The 23707-nt window shown below is 43.8% G+C and overlaps 1 protein-coding gene across 1 annotated transcript in view; it reads left to right on the forward strand.

Moving 5' to 3' along the window:
* Positions 1 to 22138, forward strand: part of doc2b (double C2-like domains, beta) — a gene marked incomplete at both ends in the record, with an annotated part of 85537 nt that extends 63399 nt beyond the window's left edge. The window contains 6 exons of the mRNA XM_079282772.1: positions 3284 to 3393; positions 6014 to 6140; positions 14748 to 14905; positions 18707 to 18788; positions 20528 to 20624; positions 22005 to 22138. Coding sequence (XP_079138898.1) covers positions 3284 to 3393; positions 6014 to 6140; positions 14748 to 14905; positions 18707 to 18788; positions 20528 to 20624; positions 22005 to 22138 — 708 coding nt within the window. The remainder of the gene's footprint in view (positions 1 to 3283; positions 3394 to 6013; positions 6141 to 14747; positions 14906 to 18706; positions 18789 to 20527; positions 20625 to 22004) is intronic.
* Positions 22139 to 23707: the final 1569 nt, after the last annotated feature.

The raw sequence follows: 23707 nt of genomic DNA on the forward strand, positions 1-23707 counted from the left end.
TGAGGTTATTCTGCTTCTACATGCATCTGTTAGATCTCTGCAGACAGATGATACGGTCATAATGTCAGCCATGCATATGCCACCCTTTATTGTGAGCACTGCCAATGTGTGACTTGTGCAGTGTATGTGCAAAGAACAGTGTTCATTACAGTTTCAATCACTTTTTTATCCAACTTGAATGAATGACTGTGACACAACTTGTTTTCTTGAAATTAAAAAATAGAGTAATTGGTGAGAATGCTCGGAGAGAGTTGTGATTATTAGCATGAAAATGTGTAACTAGCCAATCAGAAAGTGAGATTAAAACCGAAGGGCTGACAACTGAAATTAAACCGTAACGTAATAATTGTCACACAACACATGGAATAAAACAAATCAACAGTCTGCCTGCTGCTGGTTTCAATTGGACGACTTCTCCGCCCCTTTAATCAGTGAGAAATCAGCCAACCGTCTTAATATCCATCCAAGAGATTTGATCCAGAGATTGTTGCTTATATTCATCACGACCCGAGGAAGATTAAAAGGAGTTCGTGCAGCAAAGTGTGGTTTCACTGAAAAAGTGCAGTTAATAAAAAAAGTAAATACTGTCGAACCTGCTCACGAATGTCTGACTGTAGAAATTGTTTGTGCTTGCTCTCCACAAGGACACACGAGGGAAATGTATCTGAGAGTAATTAGTTGAAAACACGATGTACTGCACATATAAACTCAGCTGCTGTGCCTTGAAAGTAAATGACACATAATTACATGAGCAGTGAATCATCCTTCATTTGTTCTTGATGGACATTTTAATTGATTTCTCACAAGATAATTGCTGCTCGCAGTGTTAAAAGTGGGTTTTGAACTATGATTCATTTGTTGTTTTAGATCGTTAACTCCGATGAAAACATCAAAATATCCATCCAATGTGAAAAATCACTCTGACCAGCACCTCTGATAGTTAACATGCTGTTTATTCCATGCACAGACTGAAACATGAAAACAACAAATCACACAGGTACGCATGCTACATGCTCAATCAGTATTTACTGCAAACTGCCTCACGAATAAATGATTAAGTGTGATTTTAACGACAGCATATGCTCAAGCGACGGCCGCAAAGGTTTTAAAGAATCTCTGACATTTCTCTCAGCTTGCTCTCAAAAGAATCATTAGGCTCGGCCTGAGAACCTCATTAAGACCCACTAAAGAGGTCATAAGTTCTGCTGGCGCTCGAATCAGAAGTGAAGTTTCACACTCAATCACTGAAATGCCTGGAATTGTTCCAGATGAAACTGTGGATTACTCACAGGAGGCTGTATGGAATCAGGACGTTGTCACGGTGATCAACGGTTGACAAATACAGTAGCATGCTTCATCATGATATTGCAGTAACAGCTTAATAGCGTGGCATGATGGAGGACTTCCACATTCTGCACCTGATGAAACGTATTTAATTGTTTCACTTGATTGTTTTTCAATACCTGACTTTTGTATAAGAAAAGAGGTTATGACACAGAAGCAGAGACACCAAACAGCTCCTCTTTATTTGAATTACCTTGAAATGGAGTCCATGTCTTTTCAGTTGAATTAGTTTCTCAACAAATATTCCAAACACTGGTTCTTATTCCTTCTATCCAGCAGCAGCTGCTGGTCACTATGATGAGTTGTCTTTCAACACGAGTGTGAATTCAACACCAGCCGCACTGGCTGTTAACTTTATGGCGACATTACCTCAGCTCTACTTCGCGGAGCCATTTGATGTTTCACTTAACTTTTGAATAAATACCACAGATAATATAAGTGTGACATGGGACTCAAACACTTTAGAACCAAAGGGTTTACGACCTGCTGCGATTGGAAGTGGGTCACTGAACTGTCTGATACAGCAGTGTGTTCACCTGCAGCCAGTTGATTGTCTGCCCCCCCCCTCCCCCCCTCCTTCAGATATGGGGCCTTGTAAACTAGTTAGAGATGCAGAGGTCCATGCCAAAATACTGCAATAATTGGCTTGAGAGCAAAGGCTTTTTGCACTGACTGCAATGACTCGTGACACCGGTTGCTCATTTGTAGCAGCGGCCTGTCTGTGAGCAGGTGGTGGTGAATTATTTCCACTTCAACGCGCGCAGAACGCGCGCAGAACACGCGCAGAACACGCGCAGAACACGCGCAGAACAAGAGGAAAACTCCCGTCTCTCCTGCAGCTTCACACGTTATCGATTGAATTCACTTATTCCTTCACCCCAGTTAAAACCAGCGGCCTGTCACACCGACATGATGTCATTTCGAGGACGGCTTTAATGAAATACCTTTAATGAGTCACAACTTCAGGTCTTCACTGAGATGTACTGACATCCCTGTCTGTATGTACTGACATCACGTCTTCTGCTTTTTGCCATCCTGCCAACAATCCACTTAGAATAGAACACGGTGGGCGTTTAAAATAATTAAGATGCCCCCCCCCCCTACAGTTAGAAGACCTTGACCATCAAGGATGGGAACATTGCTTTAGACAGTTATCAACACTACTGGAACTGAGATCATCTTTGTGTTACGTGTTCGTGTTGTTGTCGTGCATCTACGCTGGGGAATCCTTGTAATATTCACTCCTGCAGGACTGTTAACATGAACTGGAGTCCACAGCGTGTCCACTTATCCAACCCACGTCCAATGCACAGCTGGAAATGTCTTTACTCTGTCAAGAACAAATCGTTTAGCAATAGAAAGTACGCGTTAGTTTGACCCATCTATCGTCCCAGCACCCTCATCTTGAGCTTGAACTGGATCTTGAGCTGTGTCGCTTGTCTCATTGAATGCATGCATCATCATTTATCAATAACCTACGGTGTTCATTGCCTCAGCTGTGTGTTCTCAGGTGTTGTTCATGGACAGTATTGTTGCATTGTTTGTAATTGGAACATTGTTTTCTCAGAAACTGTGGCGCTGACAGAAACAGGAACAGGTTGAGCATGAGCCGAGTCCTTGTAACTTTCTGATAACTTCATTGTCTTCCTGCGTTGCTTTGATTACGCACGTCACTTCATGTACGGAGTCTGCGGTTTGTTTTTCATCCCCGAGCTGGTGTTTGCATGTGTGCCACCAGACGTCAACGCATTGACAAATTTCCACGAGGGCGGAGATGCTTTGTTCATTTTCAGGGGTGTTTATATAATTCTGGCAACATTTCAATGGATATTTGACACCTGAGGGATGAGCTCTCTGGATCGGTAGGGGGGGAACCAGCAGTTAATCAATAAAGATGTTTAATCCTGTTTAATGACCAACTTCTCCGTTTGTCTTTCAGGCCAATAAACTTAGAACCAAGACCCTGCACAACACACTCAACCCCGTCTGGAGCGAGACCCTGACCTACTACGGCATCACCGACGAGGATATGGTCCGCAAAACACTCAGGTAGGCTCTCAGCCTAATGGATGCCCAGGATGAGGAGAAAGACTGAAACTACTGGAAGGAAAGAATGATGGGGAAAGAAGAAAGGTGGAAGGAACACCAGCGAAAGGAAAGAATGAGGGAAAGGAGTGGCAAGAAAGAAAGAGGAGGAAAGAATAGAAGGAAGGAGTGACAAAGCAATGGAAGAGAGGGATGGAATGGAGACATGAAACAAAGGGAATGAAAGGATGGGAGTTCATTAAAGGAATGGAAGTAAAGGACATGGAGGAAATAAATGAATGGAAGGGGAGGAACGGAAAGAACACGAGGGAATGGGAGGAAAGATAGGACGGGAATAAAAGGAATGGAAGTAAAAGAAAGGAAGGAACTGAGGGAGGTAATTAGAGGAATGGAGGGGAATGAATGAACGAAAACAAAAGACATGGAGGAAATGAAAAAAGATGAAAAGGGAAAAAGAGGGAAGCATATTTAAAGAAAGAATTAAAGAGAGTGGAAGAGATAAAATGTGCTTTTCCATGTGTCAGCTGCTTTAGGTTTGTGTTGAAAGGCTGAAGACAATCCTCCTCAGGTTTCTCTTCTTCGTGGCTCCTGAGATAAATCACTGCATTACAGCCTGTATGTGACACTGTTACCCAGAAATGACTTATTCATCCCGCGTATTCTTCCTCACTACGATCGATGATGAGTGTCTCGGTGCCGGGCGAAGCGGTCCGCGTGATCCCCCCCCGATCAGTTTAAGGGGAAATCCTTTTGTTTGTGTAATCTCCAAACAGCACGTTGTTTGTTTGAGATAACTTCCTGTTTTTGGTTATTTGTATTTCACAACAACACCTGAGAACAGACTGCTTCTCTGAAACGTCTGCTTCTCGTGATAGATATACTCCGTTACGCAATGGAAGTGTTGCTTCACTGCTCTTTGCGCCTTTATTTTTACCAAAGTGTTCACACTGTAGTAGAAGTAGGTTATATAATCAAGTGCGTAATCACTTCTGGCAGCTACAGTACAGAATATATATCCCACTGATAGGCGGGCTGCATGCTGTGGAGGATTGCATTTTGCTGTAGTTTTCTGTTTAACCCCCAACAATCTAAGAAACTGCTGTGTGTGTTGAATGTGCTTTTTCCGAACCTACAGCTGTGACTTCCTCTTAGTGCCGGGGCTCATTATATTACCCAGCAGGCTTGTGTGTTTGTTGTAAACTGGGAGAAACTGATTGGCGTAGTGGCCATTTTTAGGCTGTTGATCTTCCGGTCGTGCGCTTGGTCCCGATCAAAATATCTTAACTACGATTTGATGGATTGCCAAAATGGTTTTTGCATACAAATTCATGGTCCCCAGAATCTGGACCGCACTGACGTGTCCTCTGGCGCCACCATGAGGTTGACATTTGTGGTTTTGAGGAATATACCTCAGCAACCAGCAGGGATCAGCGGCGCCGGCAGCCATATTTCCTTTGGTGGTCTTCCTGTTGCATGTTGGTACTGATGACGCTGCTTAATGCGCTTACATCTTAAATCGCACGATTCTCTGGGCTATGGCTGCTCACGCACCGGCTCACCGAGGCGGAAGCCCCGACAGTGAAAACGTTGTTTTTGAACGAATGTGGATTGAAGCAGAATATTTCGTTCGATAAAAACATGTTGCGATGTTCACCGAGTACCACGACAGCAACACCGGCCACTTCTCAGTGATGTGAGTTCACAACTCAAACAACCTACTCAGATAACAGCTCCTCCATTCACCATTGAACAGTACTGTGAGAAAAGCCTCCACAACACTGTTCACTTCTTCTTTTCTAAATTTGAATTCAGCACCACCTGTCCATGCACTGTAGCAGATAAGTTATTGTTTGTATCCGTTGTGTTTCATCGTGATTCTAATTACACCGCATCCCCTACGAGCTACAGTGCTAATACTTATCACTCATGCTACCACTGTCGGCTGATTATACGGCAGAAAAACACAGCGAACAGCATTCCACTACAGGAGCCTGACGAGGTGAGAATCACGTCGCGTCAGGGACTCGCCCTCTGCAGTTATTGAAGACGTAGATCTGCCGAGAGCAGCGTATTCCCACACCAATGATGGACATTCATTATAAATGTGATGAGGAATATAGATCTCCGGTCTGGAGAGTTAAAGTGTACCGTATACGTGTGCTCGCCGGTTGTAAATCGAGAGCTGCCTTTGGGTTCATCCGTCGGTCATTATCTTTCCCTCGCAGTGGAACAGCGTGAATCTTCTTCTTACTGGTGATTGAAAAACACACTCGCTAAACACACACTTAGGTGTCTTTATGCGTTCGGGGGAAACAGATAGAAAATGATCACATGATACTAAGAAGTAAACAGACTGACTGCACGACGGCACATTTCCATTCAAGCTGCACTAATTGAGTAAATAAGATCAGCGCAGCGAGATGTGTTCAAGTTAAAGTCGTGATTTGGTTTTTAATGGCTCTGAAAGTTCATGGTGAAGTGAGGAGTTTTGGTGAGAATTGAATCCATGTGATGGAGGATGATCGACTCCGGGTGGAAAATGACTGGTTTTATGGTTTACAGCCTCCCGACTTTAAGCCGAGCCTCACTTCATCCTCATCCTTCTCTGCTCTGCTCCTCTCAGGATTTCAGTGTGTGATGAGGACAAATTCCGACACAACGAGTTCATCGGGGAAACGAGAATCCCGCTCAAGAAGCTGAAGCCCAACCAAATCAAAAACTTCAACAACTGCCTGGAGAAACAACTACCTGTAAGTTCAGTGCATCACACAGACACTTGTGGTTTTAGGTGGTTGTGTTTACAAAGAGCAACTGTGATCAGAGACAAAGCCGGATGAGTACACAGTACTTCATGAGCAACAAGTGTTACATTTTGCTTCCTACTTATTGTTCACTTGATAACCTTTGTTCTCAAACCGAATCATTTTTTTATCAATATATTTCAATATATATCAATATAACTTTCTTAGCTACTCCTGACACATTTTATTCAGGGTGTTGTAAATGCAATACCTCAGTCATTTTTCTTATTGGCAGGGGATTATTATATCGATAAAAAACAACATTTCTAGCGTTTCAGTGTAGTGAAAACACAAAAATGATGCTGAACCGGTGCCAATAACTCACCTTTTAAATAACACTGTTCATAGGAACAGCGTGTGATTGGAAGCTAATTGAAACACCCAGAATAACGAACATAAAAGCTTAAATCTGAACCCACAATGATGCACATGGCAACAATTATATGCTGGTAATTGCAAGAAGAACGTCAGTGCAAACAGCAGCATCCGTGAGGTTTCCCTTTGGCTTCTGAGCCCAGGAGTGGGGAGCGGGAGTGGATGTGCGGTGAGAACATGGGAGTGGAGTGGAGCATCATTGAACTGCGAGTGAACATCCTTTTCAAATTGCCTACACAGTTTATGGTTAGAAAAAAACAGGAATACTGTGCAACTCTGGATCGCCCGTGTACAGAGCACTGCTTTGTGTTTGCTCCTCTCGTATGCTTTGTTGTCGATGTGGGAGTGTGAAACAGCGTCCAAAAACACGAAATATGCTCGTATGAAACAGCCACGGCACATTCGCCAGTCTACGCTCTGATTTAGTCAAGGTTTACTTCATGCAAGTACATGTTGTACTTCCAAAGAGACTATATTTCACATGTGTATGGCAGCTTTAATTTGTCTACATGACTCCAGAGTAATAGTGCCAGAAGACGGTTAAAGACCGTGTGTGTGTGTGAAATCATTGGTAGTTATAATTTGCAACAGCTCTCTGCACCTTCGTGGTAGAATTAAGATTATCTGTGAGGTGATGACAACAGGAATAGATTCTCTCGGTGCTGATCCCTCACTCACAAGTATTTTCAAAGCCTCCACTACAGAAAGCACATCCTGACACGACGTTTCCGGCTGAATCCATAGCTTCACCGCGACTAAACGTGAAAATGATTTAGAAAATTGAAGGAAGACCGGCTTCAAATCGAAGCTTTTCTACAGCTGTCAACAGCAGAGATTGGCTTTACTCTGCACATGCTGTTAACTCTTCTACTGCACATCTATTCAGGAAGCAGAACCCTGGAGGAGGTGTTACTGGGTCTGCTCGCTCAGACCATCACCACATGCAGCAGTGGCTTTTATAGACGCTGTAGAGCAGATGTTTGTGTCAAACGCCATAGCTGTTGTTTTTTTGCTATTTTGGAACACCCTGTCAAATGTCTTACCTTAGCAACGGTGAGTGTAACGCACAGTGTGGCCATTTTCTCATGGAAATGCTTCAAGGCAAAGGGAAGCTATGACGGCTGCTGGTTACAGGGAGAAAAAAGGAAAGACAATTTCTGCTCCGCTTGCTCTTGAAGTAGCAGATAAGGAGTTCCGGCTCAACACAGGATGTTGTGGATGCTGTGCTGAGGAGAATATAGCACAGGCATTGAATCATCTCACGCAGCAGCTAGCAGTGTCTTAAGCCTCTTTCCCACTGGACGAGCACAAGCTAACACCGCCAACATCTGGCGTCTGTCTTCAAGGCTCAAATCAGCATTCGTTCCCAGGAGGACAGATGTCTCTGCAGTAGTGACGGGTATTAATGCACTTTGGTTTTTTGGAACAAGACCAGACCAGACCAGATCCACTCCTTCCTCCCTCAACTTTCACAATAAAAGCCCTTGACCTTATTCACAGGCAATATTTGGCATTTCTGCGCTGATTATTGGTCACGGCCGGCCGTTGAAAGAACCTTCAAAAACATACGATTAATGTGCTCTCCTCAAAGCCAGCAGACTCCAGTGAGACAACATGACAACTTGTCATCTGACCTCGCGGATCATCAAAGCACACTTCATTAACTCTTTGTTAGACTTCCCACGGTTTTAGCAACCACCAACTCTGGTTTGAGAGTTTAACAGAAAGACAGTAGCACATATGAATAAAGAAGTAACCATCGTAACATTTTCACTATTTACCAACTCTGCTTTAGTTGTTTAGTTCTATGTGACATCTACCATGACACGCCAATGCAACTGCACGGCATTCACACTCGGAAAAGAGTGTTTCGCCAGCTCTGATTTTGGAGGGAAACGGGTATTAATGGTGGTTTTCGGCTGACAGTAGAGCATTTTGATTGTCCGGCTCTTAAACAAGTCAGTGAGCCTGTGAGCTTGTGGAATGGACCCGTCACAAGTTGAAATGCAGAACAAAATGATCTAAAATTTAAAAAAAAATAAAAAACTACCAAAAGCGTACCATTTTAAATTGATTCATCCGATCTGTGAACCCTAGGAATGTATAGCACTGTTTAAGTTTTTACATTAAAACGCACCCATGAATGAGCCAAGAACCTTTAGGATAGCGCCGCCATTGTCACCACAGTAAAAAGATCAAAAGTGCTCACATAGAGGTCTTTGGAAGACAGAGGAGCGGTTTGTTTAATCTGGAGGTAGCTGGGCAGCTGTGTCCTTGTAAACATTGTGACTATTCACCCATTTCTATCTAATGGATGCGTCAACCCTGGATCTGCCTCAGCACTGGCACCAGCAGACAGCAGAGGGGCTGACCTGTGTAGGAGCCAGCAGACTCATCTGGCAATGAATCTTGGCTCCGTGTCTCTGTGCAGTACATCTCTCGATTCCCTCAGCTCAGCTGGACAATGAAAGGCTTAATTGTTAGAGATGGCCACAAGTTTGAAGCTCACCCTGCTGGTTTAATTCCTGATTTTGGAGGAAAAAAGCGCTTCGTCTCATTCCAGTTCATGTAAACCAGTGATGTTCATTGTCTGCCCTGGAAGCTCAGCACAAGCAATAATGTTGCTACTGCGCTGAATTGCTGGACAGGGCACACAAAAAAAGATTGTGGCCCAATTAGTGTGAGAGTTGTACCAAAACTGATTTTGCAGTATCGGCTTTGCCTCCAATACAGCCTGAAATGCTGGATGCGCACCAATCTGACACTCATTTATGAGCTAATTTATGCTACAAAGAAACAATAACAACACGTGTCCCTCGCTACCCGATCAGTACATGCTGCAGGATTTGTACTGAACATGTGTAACTCTTCATCAGCACCGGGAAAAAAACAATCACTGCATCTGAAATAAATCACAGCAGTAATTGCACATGTGCAATACCGACCTGGCAAGTGCAAGATGAGAGTGCAGTGTTGGCCAGAGCATTCAAAATGTGAGCCAAATGGCAATATTTAACCAAACTAGACAATAAAACAAAGTTCTATGGCATTCATTCTCTGTATGCATTTGTTCGTGTTCCACAAAGGGTTTCACCGGAGCCAGGACATACACCAGCGACAGCAATCATATCTTATACAAACAGGGTAAAGGTTTGTTTTATTGCCGGTATTCGGCAATCAGAATCAGCCAATATGCAAGCTCAGGTGTCAGATTCGGCGTGAAGAAAAAAGAATTGTATCGAAAAATCTGTAATTAGTGGTGCGGGGGGGGGTGGTCTTAAAGTGAACTGCGACAGTATGGACGTTCATGGTCCCCAGAGGATGATAGTTACATCATATTAATGACACCACGAGCTTCAGATCAAAATATTCTCTTGGACGTGGGTTCTGTCCCTGAAACCCAGTCACCATAACAACATGTCTTTATGTATGTTTCTGTACATCACAGATACGTTGAATCTCTACGTTTCTCAACCCAAAAAAAATGCTTCTTATCAACATTTCTAGATGTATATCAATGTTACAGTATTTTCACCGCTTGTGGTGCTTTTGGCACAAGCAGCAGGTCTGGCCGACAAAACTACTTGGTTATGTTCAGTAAGAGATCATGTTTCGGGTTAAAATACGTATGTTACTTCTCCCGGGTGAAAGTCCCCGTTGTTCGACCCATCCATCCACCCCGACCCGCTCCCTTTGGGGAATTTCATCATTTGTGATACGCCAAATACAAACTCAATCCGCGATTCAAAGAAATATAGGATCATCTTTAGAAGCCCAGGTTGGTCCGTGGCTGTGGTGGGAAGCCAGTGAGGGATCAAATTCACCCCAGTGCAAAAAGCAACCAGTATGACGCTCTGTGCATTAAACCTGCACCAACGTTGGCCACTTGGGGTAAACACAACACTGACAAATTATCATCTTATGAAGTTATTAGTGGCAAAAGCGTTGCTGACATTTTTCAAATCCAGCAGTTGCGGTTCAATATTTGAAGTTCTCTCTATTTCTGGCCATCTGGTGAATGGTTTTGTTCTCCACCAACTACCAAGGGAAATATCAGGCTCATTATCTCTTAATGCTCCTCTGTGTGCACCAGCTAGTCACTAACTGTGTCCGTCTGCTGCTTGGGGCTGGTAGTGGAGATATCAGAGCAGTTCTGCTCTAAACAGCAACGTTACGAGCCGTAAAACCAAAAAACAATGAGCTGAAAGACGCTATGAATCTCAGTAGAGCTGAGGGGAACCACAGAGCATCGCTATGAGCGAACCCTTTCACGTGTCATGTGATCCGTTAACCAAAGAAAATATTGATTATGGCGGCTTTAATAAGTGCTCCTGGAGATGCTGCAGTGCCGTGACTTGGCAACAAGGAACCTCTAACCACTGACTGGATTTCCATAATGTATATATACTGTATATGTATGTATAGAACGGATGTTGGATGTTTCACATGAGAGATTTATGAACAGAAGATAGCAGAGTTTCTGACTGTTAAACTCTTGATTTGTATCATTTAGAATGTTTATCCCAACGTTTTTATTAGATTTTTTTTAGACGTGACTGTTAAATGTCACAAAGAAAAACTTCAGATTTGAAACAGAGTTTTTAGGTAAAAATATCAAATCAAAATAGTTTACATTTTTATTTCATATTGCAGCAACCAGGGGCATTGTACTTCATGTTTTTGTTATTTATTTCTTGAAAGCAATATTCTTTGTGAGAAAAACGTCCTTACGCCTTTGAGCACCAGCTTCTCTTCTGGGATTGTGCCTCCTCGCTCATCAGCACCGCTTTCTTTAACCGCTCTGTGGAATCTGTCAGTGCGTGTGCAGACTGAATGCCAGTGGCCTGTAAACCTTCTTCTGCATCAGCACAATAGTCGGCGAGTCCCACTGCTCTCTGAGAGGTGTTGATCTCAGGGATCCAACCAGGACATTGGCAGGAGATGGTGCTTTGGCCCAGCTTCCTGCTCCACACTTTCACCGCCTCATGTCCTGAACTGACAGAGCATTGTTTCAAAGAGGTTTGCTAATGACAGTAAACAGACCTGTGCTCATCTCAGCACGTCAGGAGATCGGCAGAGGTTGCCACTTGTGGCAGTTAATTACAGGTTTCCACCTCGAACTGTACGTTAAGAAATAGGAATTGATTCCTGGCTCAGTCAAAGGAACCCCCCCCCCCCCCCCCTTCATCCTGGGCTGTCACCTGACCTTTTTTCCAGGTCATTTCACTGTTTCCCTGGTAACCCCTAAGGGGCTGAGTAATACCTGGAACACTTGGAATATTATTGTGTTGGGGTGCTGCGATGTACATCTCACCCGATCATTCAGCTCTGCAGCTCCATTCATTTAGAATGATGGTCAGACAGTCACGTCAGAGGTGTCCGGTTATCCTGTGCGTTGAATTGAATGAATGAATCTTAATTGAGTTTTCCCCCGGCAATGCTACAATTAGATGGAAAATGTTAAGCACACACTGCTGCACAGCAGTGTTTGTTTATTCAGTAGATTTTTTGTTTGAGCAGATTGATGGGAAGAGGAAAGGGAAGCTCACAGAAGAAAACACAGCGGATTATGAGACATCGGGCACACACACACACACACACACACACACACACACACACACACACACACACACACACACACACACACACACACACACACACACACACACACACACACACACACACACACACACACACACACACACACACACACACACACACCGCGGCAGTGGATCGAGACATGCAGACTCTGCAGTTCTTTAGCTTTGTCTTTTTGACCCTTTTCATGGTAATGTGTCTCTCTCTCATCGTTTTGTGTCTCTTTGTGATCATTTGGTTCTTTGTCGTTGTTTTGTGGCTCTTTATGGTCATTTAGTGTCTTCATCGTCTCTTCCACAGCTGTTGTGCATCTCTCTTCTTTCAGGTCATTTGTGTCTCTCTGTGTTCGTTCTTTGTGTCATTGTAGTTGTTTATTTGTCTTTGTGGTCATCTTGGTCTCTTCCTGGTTGGTACGTGTTTCTTTGAGACACTGGTATTCCTGTCAGCCTCTTGGTTTGCCGGACTTCCTGCCGAACATCTTGTTAAACGGAGACGGAGAGGCAGAAACAACAGTGGGATGTCCTAAACACGGATAAACAGCAGAAGAGGAGACGGGACTAAATGGATTAGACAGTAAGCCGAGGCGGCGGCCGAGACATGTCGGCACGCCAGACGAGATGGACGCCGAGTCCACAAGTCCAGTGAGACGTCTTGTAAAAGTCATCTGATTCATGTAGAGAGCGTCGGTTCCCTGGAGATATCTGATTGGTACCCTGCTGTGGACACCGCTGGACAGCTTGTTGAGCACCGTCTCCTGCACGTCTCTGCAGAGACGCTCGGCCTGTTCTTCTTCATTTTATTATTCTTATTCCGTTTGTGAATGTTACGGGCGCCGGTGTTTCTGCAGTGAATGTGTGAGTGTTGCAACAAAGACCACTGCTAGTTTCAAGTCTTCTTCAATACAGCATGATGTTCATTCAGTAACTTATGGTCCATTTAGAGTCACACAGACCATAAAGCAGGGGATGCTTTAGGGCGGGGCTACACGCTGATTGACAGGTTGCTGCCATAGCGTTGTCGGGTCGAGGAGTCGTCCGTGTTTTCGTCCACTTTAACCGATTCACTGTGTGTTTTGAGTTGATGAAAGTTAATGTCACATTTTTGGTTGCCCAACAATATCTTTTTCAGCATGTACTTAGCTCCGCCCTCATTGCCATGTCAAGATGCAAAGTATTAGAACTATGTGTCTCTTAGGTTTAACTGTATTGCTTAGCTCTGGGGTGTGAGGTAATTTGTCATCAAGTCAATTTCATTTATATTGCCCAAAATCACAAAGTTGCCTGAAGGGGCTTCACAATCTAGACAGCATTCAACACCCTCGGCCCAGAGACCCTCGGTCCAGAGACCCGCGCTTCGGAGACGGCGAGGAGGGAAAAACTCATGCATATCAATTTGAAACAGCACAAACCAAAGTAAGAGAACTCACAGTCCCATTTCCCACATTTCCACTCGTCCATGCACTTTCAAGTAGCCATTGATAAGCGTGACGTCGTTAAGCCTCTCTGTGCATTTCCTCAGCTGATATGAATGGTCTTATTCTGTATATGTGGTAAAGAATTAATGCTGGTGTAGGAAAGCCCAGTGCATATTCACACAATCTGCAGCTGCGGGACTTTTGCCGGTAAATTGCATTTCTAAGTAATTGGGCACAGCAGTGAAAAAAAACAAAGCTTAAATAGCTCTTTAGGGACCACGGAAAAGTCACATGCTCAAGTACGGTTCTCTCTCCGGCGCTTGAAGTGCTCTGTGAAGCAGAGAAAGAATGCAAAAGAGGCGAAGCATTAACCATTGGGTAAAAACTGACTCACTCATCAGACTTTGGGTCCAAGGCTGCAAGAACTGCCAGCTTGAAGATATTCAAAATATCTCTGAATGAGCGGTTCAATCGTTCAACCAACCAAATAAGTGAATCAGGCCACACTTTTTAAATAACAGCAGCTTCATGTAATCCTCTTGAGTAATAAAAGATAAAGTATGTGGCAACTAAAAGGCATTGCAAAATTACCTAAAAACAAAATCACCTTCAATGTCAAATCAAGACAAAAAAATGTTTGCGTTCACTCGGCAGGACGTGAAGAGTTTGGTCCTCTTGTGGAATGTTGCGCTCATCAGTGAGAAGGCCTGATGTCTGTCAGTTCAGATGTTTGTCTCGTCCCTAAAGAAGACGTCAAATTAATTTTGATGAGGCTATTAACTCACCATCTACAACGGAGGTGCCATTAATCAGCCAATCAGTGTACGGCTGATTTTCAGGACACACAACTGTCAAGAAGTCGCTGAAGACTTTTCATGATATCGACTTACTTTCACAAAATGCTTAACACGGCAAAAAGAAACTGTTAGGACCTAAAAATGAATGAAATCCATGAGTGAGAACATTTCCATGTAACAATGTTGTTGTCTACATGGATTAACAGCATGTTGGAAATCAAAGCTTTGGTTTAATCAAATGAGGACGATGAGAGAAATCTGTTGCGAATGGCGCCGGGCATGAAGCAGAGCGGCTGGCTGGCAGCCACGCGTGGCATAAATGCCGGCACGTGTTCAACTAAAAACTAAACATTGTCCTTTTCACCACTGCAGGTCAACAAGACAGAAGACAAGTCCCTGGAGGAACGAGGACGCATCATGATTTCCCTCAAGTACAACACCCAGAAGTCTTGCCTGGTGGTGGGCATCATACGCTGCGCTCACCTCGCCGCCATGGACGCCAACGGCTTCTCCGACCCCTACGTCAAAACGTCAGTCTGCAGACACGTGCAAAGAAACACACCCGAGACAGAAACCGCAGCCGTGACAGCAAAACCCATAGGAGCGTCAGCTGGTTGGCTCTCGTACCACATTCTGACATGTGATTCTGGTTTATCTTAAACGAAATGTCATAGTAAATCTGGCCTTCTGTTTGCACTAGAGGAACAAATTCAGGAGGTCACGAATACCATCAAGATTCGGCCGCCGGGCTTCATGAATATTGATATATTTCACAGCAAATTGCCTTTTTAGTTGTCAAGATAGTGGTCAAAGTGTCAAACTAAGCCCTGAAATCTTAATTCATACACCGTGAAACAAGCACTTGTACATTAAAAGGAAGCACTTTACAGCATCCATGATACACACACATGGGCTAAAGCCACCCGTCAGTGTTGATCGATTTCCCCCATTGCTCGTCATAATACTGCTATTTTTAGTGGATGTACAAGGCGCTGCAGTAGAGCTGAGATGGATTCGCTGGCAGTGCTGATGTTTCAGCAGAAAAGGAGGCGCTACCTGTGGTTATCAGCTGCAAAGACACGCAGCACAAGAGGCCATCCGCGGGGCTGCGATTTGGAGGAGTGTCGTATTTATCACACCTGAACATTTCCCAAGTCTTTCATCTGGCTGAGAAATGAAAGTGCAATTAATTTCCGACTCTGCCGTTGCACACCCCGAGAACAAAAGCGCGACTCGGAGGAGAGGGGGCTGGCAACAATTTTACAACAGTTTGAGGTTGAGAAAATCTCCCTGAAGCTTGAAGGACACACGGGCAGATAATGGATTTACCGACAAGCTCGCGTGAGAGGGAATAAAAGAAAGTAGACTCCGTCAGACAGACATGGCTGCACGACGTCTCGCCTCTCTCACCGGCAGAGTCCATCTGACGCGTCGGATCACAGCTGTCACCTGAACAGCAAATGGATTTGTTCTATTGCGTTTATTCTTTAAATGCATGTGCGGCGTGAATGTAGGATGCAGACATCAATTAGTCGGTGGAGGAGTACAACCCTCGGGAACGGCTCTTCGCTCGAGGACCGTCGTCGAGCTTAGAGGTCAAGATGTATTTAAATGTTCGGTTGCATCACGCAGCTGCCGAGCAAAAAGCATTTTAATGCAAAACGGTAACGATATGTATTTAATGTAAATACATATCTGAACATCTCTGTCCAACATGCAGGGTCTCGTATATTCATATATAAGTACAAACGGCCTTTTGAATTATTTATGAGGGCAGAACAGATTCACCCGGCCCAGCGGCAGCTCTAATGATGTGTTTTCACGCTCAGTGGCCGTTTATTAGGTTCTCCTAAATGAAGCCCAATCATTGCTACCGTCATGAAGGTTATGATGTTCAGGTTACATTATGCATTCAGGGTTCAGCTAACCTTTGGAAAATGTTCTTGTTAATCAGTGAGTCATCAACATTCAGTCTAATTATGACACCAAATGTGCAATTTCATTTTTTCCACACAAGCAATTTGCATAGCCACATTTTAAAAAAACACACATTTCTCCCATGATAATTGCAATTATATATGAGACGAAAACAAAAAGGCTGCCATCTTCATGACAACATTTACATCTGAGTTGATATCATTAACTCGACCAACCTTCCACCCGTTCATCAGCAACAAACATGAATTCTGCAAAGTAGGCAACGAGCACCAGCCAATCAGAGGCAGAGTAGGGCGAGTCTTCACAGAAGGGGAAAAAGCCAATTCCCGATCTCCACGCGGGGTTTAGTTCTGTCCCAACTCCTCGAGTGTGTGAGGGCTCTCTCGCAGACATTTTGAGCCCTTTATGAACCCTTAACCCGCATTTCTGCAGACTTCAGCCCAAAAAGAAGAACCCACAATTCATAGCAATGTGACGTCAGACACGGAGTTTCCAGTGAAAGCATGGAGACGTAAACAAAGAGGACGGTACATGTGTGTTCCGCCTGGAATATTACCATTACTCAGAAACAGAGGATTAAAGACGGAACATTGAAACACTTGAAATCAGAGGATATTTATTACTCAAACATTTAAATTTGTCATCGAAGCCGTTTTGACAAAAATCGAGGAAATGGATTATTTGACAACAACCTCTCATCTTGTGAGGACAGAGCCTGGAAGACGCTCAAATCTGGGAGTACATGGTTAAGATGAATACCCTCCATTGTACATCGTATTTCTTTACGTTGTCATGGCAACGTGATATGTTGCAGCAAAGTGCTGTCCCATTCGTATTCACGCCGGTCTCTCACACTCGACCGCTCACCAGGTGACGTCAGTGAAGTCCCCGAGGGTTCAGGGTTTAAGGCCTGAGGGGGGGGGGGGTGCTGGGATTGGGCCAATCAAACTGCCAATGGCTGTAAAAAAGGTCATGTGGCATGCAGATGAGAGGGCTCTTCATCATCTCCAATAAATTATCTGGCACACTTATCGATTTCGTGCCATCCGTTTAGCTGCCGCGTTCAAAGGTTGCCTTACCGAGAGATGTTTCTTATGATTTGTCGATCCCATTTAGAGGTTTCAGGGGAGATGAGATACATTAGAAACACCTCTCAGTACATCAATGCAACTCAACAGCACCACAACCTGCCCCCAGAGGCCGTGGATCCTCTGAACTAAACGTGATAACTTTGATGAATGTAGGACTATTAGTTTTCACTCATTTGTCTCCTAAATTTACTAAAAGTTACCATTACATAATGCCTCATTTGCATATTTAAACATTTCAGAAAACTTGTAATACAATAAATACTCCTTAATGTGAGTGATGAAGTGGTGAAGTTTCATGGTGATATCTATGAGGTCATGTTGTGACTGTTCACCTGTAGAGTCTCTTAATGTGAGTGATGAAGTGGTGAAGTTTCACCTGTAGAGTCTCTTAATGTGAGTGATGAAGTGGTGAATATTCACCTGTAGAGTCTTCTTAATGTGAGTGATGAAGTGGTGAATATTCACCTGTAGAGTCTTCTTAATGTGAGTGATGAAGTGGTGAATATTCACCTGTAGAGTCTCTAAATTTGAGTGATGAAGTGGTGAAGTTTCACCTGTAGAGTCTCTGAATGAGAGTGATAAAGTGGTGAAGTTTCACCTGTAGTCTCTAAATGTGAGTGATGAAGTGGTGAAGTTTCACCTGTAGAGTCTCTTAATGTGAGTGATGAAGTGGTGAATATTCACCTGTAGAGTCTCTTAATGTGAGTGATGAAGTGGTGAATATTCACCTGTAGAGTCTCTAAATGTGAGTGATGAAGTGGTGAATATTCACCTGTAGTGTCTTCTTAATGTGAGTGATGAAGTGGTGAATATTCACCTGTAGAGTCTCTAAATGTGAGTGATGAAGTGGTGAATATTCACCTGTAGAGTCTCTGAATGTGAGTGATGAAGTGGTGAATATTCACCTGTAGAGTCTCTGAATGTGAGTGATGAAGTGGTGAATATTCACCTGTAGAGTCTTCTTAATGTGAGTGATGAATTTACCAACTTTTTTTCCAGTTTACCAACTGGAAAAACAGTCTTTAATAAAACCACAGATGGAGTCTATTAAAGTCAGACAACGTAAGTAATGTGGTGATGTGAAGCAGCTGTGTGGTTGGATGTGGGGCAGTGCCACAGCGCCCTCTGCAGGACAGAACGCAATAACAGCTGAACAATGCTTCCGTGAGGATTTACATGGTCCATGAGGGCTTCAAATGATACCCGATGAAGGCATTTAATGGGTGGATCTGCAGGGATTTGTGGTCTTTTCTCCGCAGTAAAAGCTTGGAGGTGTTAAGTCTTCGCTCTGCTCTCCTGCAGGTACCTGAAGCCCGACGAGAACAAAAAGTCAAAGCACAAGACTGCTGTGAAAAAGAAGACGCTCAATCCAGAGTTCAACGAGGTAGGAATCCACCGCTTTGGCGCTAAAACCTTGAAGCTCCAATTTTAGTTTCCCTTTTTTCTTATTCATTTTTTTTCAAAGTGTTTATCCGATGCTTTCATGTGCTGAGCAACCTCCATAACCCCGGGAACCACAGAAGCCATTGTGAGAGTCAGATGAGGCTGTCAAATTGAAAAAAACAGCCGTATTTTTCTTTCATCGCTTTGTGAGAGCAGCAGAAGTGAGGGCGAACTCATGTTTACAATGTTTACTGAGGTAATAGATCAAGAGAGAAGTAGTCATTTTCTCATAGACTTCTATGCAACCAGAGGAGTCGCCCCCTGGTGGTCAGTCGAGAGAATGCAGCTTTAAGACGGAGGTTGCTCCTTGGTTTCTCAGCTTTTTTCAGCTCATTATTGCCATTTTCACGACATTAAATTCATTTTAGTTCACGCACCTCGGCCCAGTAAAAATGTAGACAGTGCAGGTAGTGTGGCTGTAGTGGGGCTCGTTAGGGGGGGAGGGCTCGTCGACCAGTAATCAGACCTTAATTTCATCAGTCAACTCTTTCGTAACCAAAGTGACTGAATGTAAATATTGTTGACATCTGAAATAAACTCCCTGAGGACCCAGACATGTTCTGCAGGTCCTTCAGAGTGTCGTGCCACAGGGCAGCTCGTCACGAGCGGACGGCCACGGCCAAACGCTGACGCGGGCCAGCGGCTTGACATTTACCTCTGACATTATTTGCGTCAGAGACGAGCAACGGTATCGAGGCATTGATTTCCACTGAGCAGCGGCCCTGAACTACAGATATAAATGCTGAATGAATTCCCTTCCTTCACACGGTGCAAACTGATATCAGAAAACGCTTGTTTCGCTTCATTGACGGGGGACTTCATTGATTATGCTCCTGTTACAGATGAGTAACATGATACAGATACTTTATTTTACAATTTTAAGAATCCAGATCATCTTTGTGCCACCAAGAACAGTCCAGTATTTTACAGAAATACTTTAACAACTGATACATTTCCTGTGTGTTGTTTTTACATGTTTAGAGGAGGTTACTCGTGCATGTTGCTGTATGTTTGTATCTACGTTTCATTCAGGTCATTCTCTCACATGGTTGATGGGGAAGTGTGCAACTGGGTGCTCAGTTCTGATGTCTCATTGGCTTCCATAGTCATGTGATGCTTGCCAGCTCAGGGCTGTTTTGGCAGAAACATTATGTAAAAGTGGTAAAAAAAAACGTTTGGAAGCGATGCATTCGTTTTTAATTTTATTAGATATTTTTTTAGGGAATCAATACCACAAGTACAGTGTTGATCCGCCCATCACTAATTGCCCTTTAATTTCCCTGTGCTCCAATCAAGACACTTGTAGTATATGGAATGAGTCTACGACGTGAATGATTCCCCGAGAGTGAGAAAAAGCAACAACTTCCCCGACATTAAACTGAATATTATTTCAAAACAAAAACAATTCAAGCTCAATGAGGCAATCAGAAGTATGTGAATCACTTTCACCAGAAGATGAAACGTGTAGATTGCATTCAGGTCTGTAATGACGCAACAAACCCAACACGACACAGAAGAGTTCTGTTGTGAAGGTTGCAAAGCAGATCGGATCCTTGTTGGATGTCCCGGACCTTTAAACTCACATTTTAGGCTTCGTACTTTGTGATGATCTGAAAATATGTAATTGTATGTGATCGCACTGGAGAGAGGAGCTCTTATTCTTCTGCTGTTTTTCTGTAGGAGTTCTGTTACGACATCAAATATGCAGACCTCACCAAAAAGACCTTGGAGGTGACCGTGTGGGACTACGACATCGGGAAGTCCAACGATTTCATAGGTAAGCACAGGACAAACCGCGCCGGCTCTGCTTTCATCGGCGATAACGATGAGCTGAAACAGCTCGAGAGATATTCCTCAGCATCAGCACCACCACTGGCTGTCTGGACTGTGGAGGAGTGACTTAGAGATGCCGTATACAGATGTGTTAGCTACCTGTCAATCACAGTAAGCCTGCCCTAAAGCACACCCTGCTTTATTCATTTATTTATTACTGAATGAACATCATGCTGTATTGAAGAAGACTTGAAACTAGAGACTGAGACCATAAACTCATGTTTACAATGTTTACTGAGGTAATAAATCAAGAGAGAAGTAGAGTCATTTTCTCATAGACTTCTATACAACCAGAGGAGCCCCCTGGTGGACATTAGAGAGAATGCAGCTTTAAGGAACTCACTTTTCCGAACCGGAGGTTGCCGCCTCGGTCTTTTTTTGTTGGACAACGGCATGGCCTCCCTTTCTGTGTCTGAATGTGGCCTATAGTGGATATTGTTGTGTCCCCTGGTGGACACTAGAGAGAATGCAGCTTTAAGACACTTCAGGATTGGCTTCACTTTTTAGAATGGGAGGTTGTCGCTTGTGTTGGACAGATGCATGCACCCAATGCATCCTGGTACATGTGGGCAATGCCAACACGTCTCCAATTAGCAGGAGAAATCAGCTTTCTGGGTCAATATAGCAACGCTGAGGAGGTCATTGCTTCAGTTGACTACATTTATCAACACTGATCGGACAGCCACATAAATGGGGTGCACTCTCTCTTTAAGAATCAATTAACGTCGCAGTGAGGACACATTTCATGCTCTCATCCCTCAGTGACCTTGCCTGTATGTCAAATTCAAATTACACTTTGTTTTATTCATTTGTTTTATTCACAGGAACCAGACTTCCAGCACTAAGCAGCAGTAAAACTGTTGACTTATTGTCTACATCTCTTTATTTTAAACAAACACTTAAAGGCATGTTTCACTGCAAGTCCTTGGAGATGTTTGTTAAACAGTTATTCACACATTTATTCAAAAACAAACCGACACCAGCCATAACACCATGAGATGGACGTGGTAATATTTCACTGTGCCAGCTAGAGATCTCTTTAAACCAAGATGGATGCCCTCGGCAACACAGCAGACATCACCAGAACAGCCACTGAAAGGACCTGGAGGGGAGCTCGTCCGGTCTACTTTAGTGAATGATGTATTAACCGTCAATAAATCCCGAGTTATAAAGAGTGTCTCATTACAGATAACATATTTAAAGCTTTGATCCGTTACTATAATGCTGCTTCTACCTTTTCGCGTTCGTATAATGTGAGAAATTGATGTAAATCTTCGCTGAGAGCTCGGCGTATGACTGATTCTCTCCTTGTGCCTTCTTTCAGGTGGAGTATCTCTGGGTATCAATGCAAACGGAGAGAGGCTCAAACACTGGTTTGACTGCCTTAAAAACAAGGACAAGAAAATTGAGCGCTGGCACACGTTGACCAATGAATTACCTGGTTCATTAAATGACTGAAGACCCCGATCCTGTCCCGCCCCTCCCCCCACCCCACCACCAGATAGGACTTCCTGCCTTCATTTTCCTCACCCGTCTTCTTCTTGGATTCTCCTCGACCTGCGACACCTCTTTGGGAATATATTTCCCCTCAACAGGGCTCGGTTAAAAAATATCCTTACGTGTGTGTTCTTACGTACAATAGAGGTCGCACAGCAACTCATTTCTTTTCAACAGAAATTCAATGCACAAAATGAATCGCGGGGATTGCAGTGTCGAATTTGTAAGCTTCGGAATTCTAAATTTGATCAGTGAAGAAAAAAAATGAGCAAATGCTTTCTATTCGATGAGATCTTTTAACAGCAGCTAAGTGATTTAGCAATGATGCACCGGTCCCTGAAACAGCACAAACAAAGAGTGGACAATCCAACAAAGGATGTAGCAACATTTCATACTGTTGGGAGTATGCAGAACTGTTTAGTGGAGTGCTTCTCATGTCGAAGACGTTGCACTTTAATACGATTGTCAAGCTGTTGGGTAGCGAAGGTCCTGTCGTAAGTTCTGTAAGCTCTGACCAACGGGCCGACTGCAAGCAGTTTGTTCTAGCGATATGGCGCATTTATGTTTTAGTTTGACTCATTTGCCTGGTGACGACAAGGTCCTAACCTCGAGGTAATTCCTCAGTATACTTCAAACTAATTTGATGGCGCAACGTGCTGTCCGACCGAGACCGTCCTCAGTAAATGTCCACAGACTACAGGGTATGTTCGGCTGCGGTCATTACAGTAGGACGCTTGTCCATTGAAAGCAAAGAAAGTAGTAAAGACTTTAGGGACGTCCACAGAGGGAGATGGTCAGGGTGGTCGGATGGGTCAGCAAAAGATTCGACTTTGACCTTTTCTACCAACTATTAACGTTATTTAATTCAACCATGATCATTCCATAACTGTTGTGCCTAAACCAAGCCAAACCTTAACCGTAGCGATGTCGCATTTCTACCCATTCTGAATGTCCACAGTTGGAGGAAAGCATGCAGTCATATGTTCCTCCTGGCTTCATCCCACTGCCTCCGCCAATCCATCTCCAACAACTCTCGTCTTTGTCGCCTCAATGCGATGAATCATTCAAGTGGGGAAACACTTTCAAACCGTCTCCCCTGCTGGGGTTGTACATGGTATTACAATCAAAATGTTAAAACAAAAAAAAGTACAGCCAGGAGAGCTTGAATGAGAAGTTAAAATGCTGCCTCTGGCTTTCAGAGCCGCGTTAGAAAACATCCAATGAGCTGCTGGTGGGGGAAGGGATTGTTGGTGACACGATGAATCACAGGTTTACTTCCGCGACATAGATCCATGAATTTAAAGGCGCATTACACGGACACACTGCACGGCGGCAGCGTCACAGGCATTCACAAGACAATCGTGAGGCAAACAGATGAAATACGGCTTGAACCATAGACTGCATGTAAGAAATGGACCTAGTCGTCGTGAGTTTGAGAACTGCGGTTTTAAAAGCCTAGAGTTCTGCATTTTGACTGCGGCCATCTTGGAATTTCAGCCAGTGAACACAAGTGAATATATCTGGACTGAG

This window comes from Melanostigma gelatinosum, assembly GCF_949748355.1.
Source record: "Melanostigma gelatinosum genome assembly, chromosome: 14".
In the NCBI taxonomy this organism is placed as follows: domain Eukaryota; kingdom Metazoa; phylum Chordata; class Actinopteri; order Perciformes; family Zoarcidae; genus Melanostigma; species Melanostigma gelatinosum.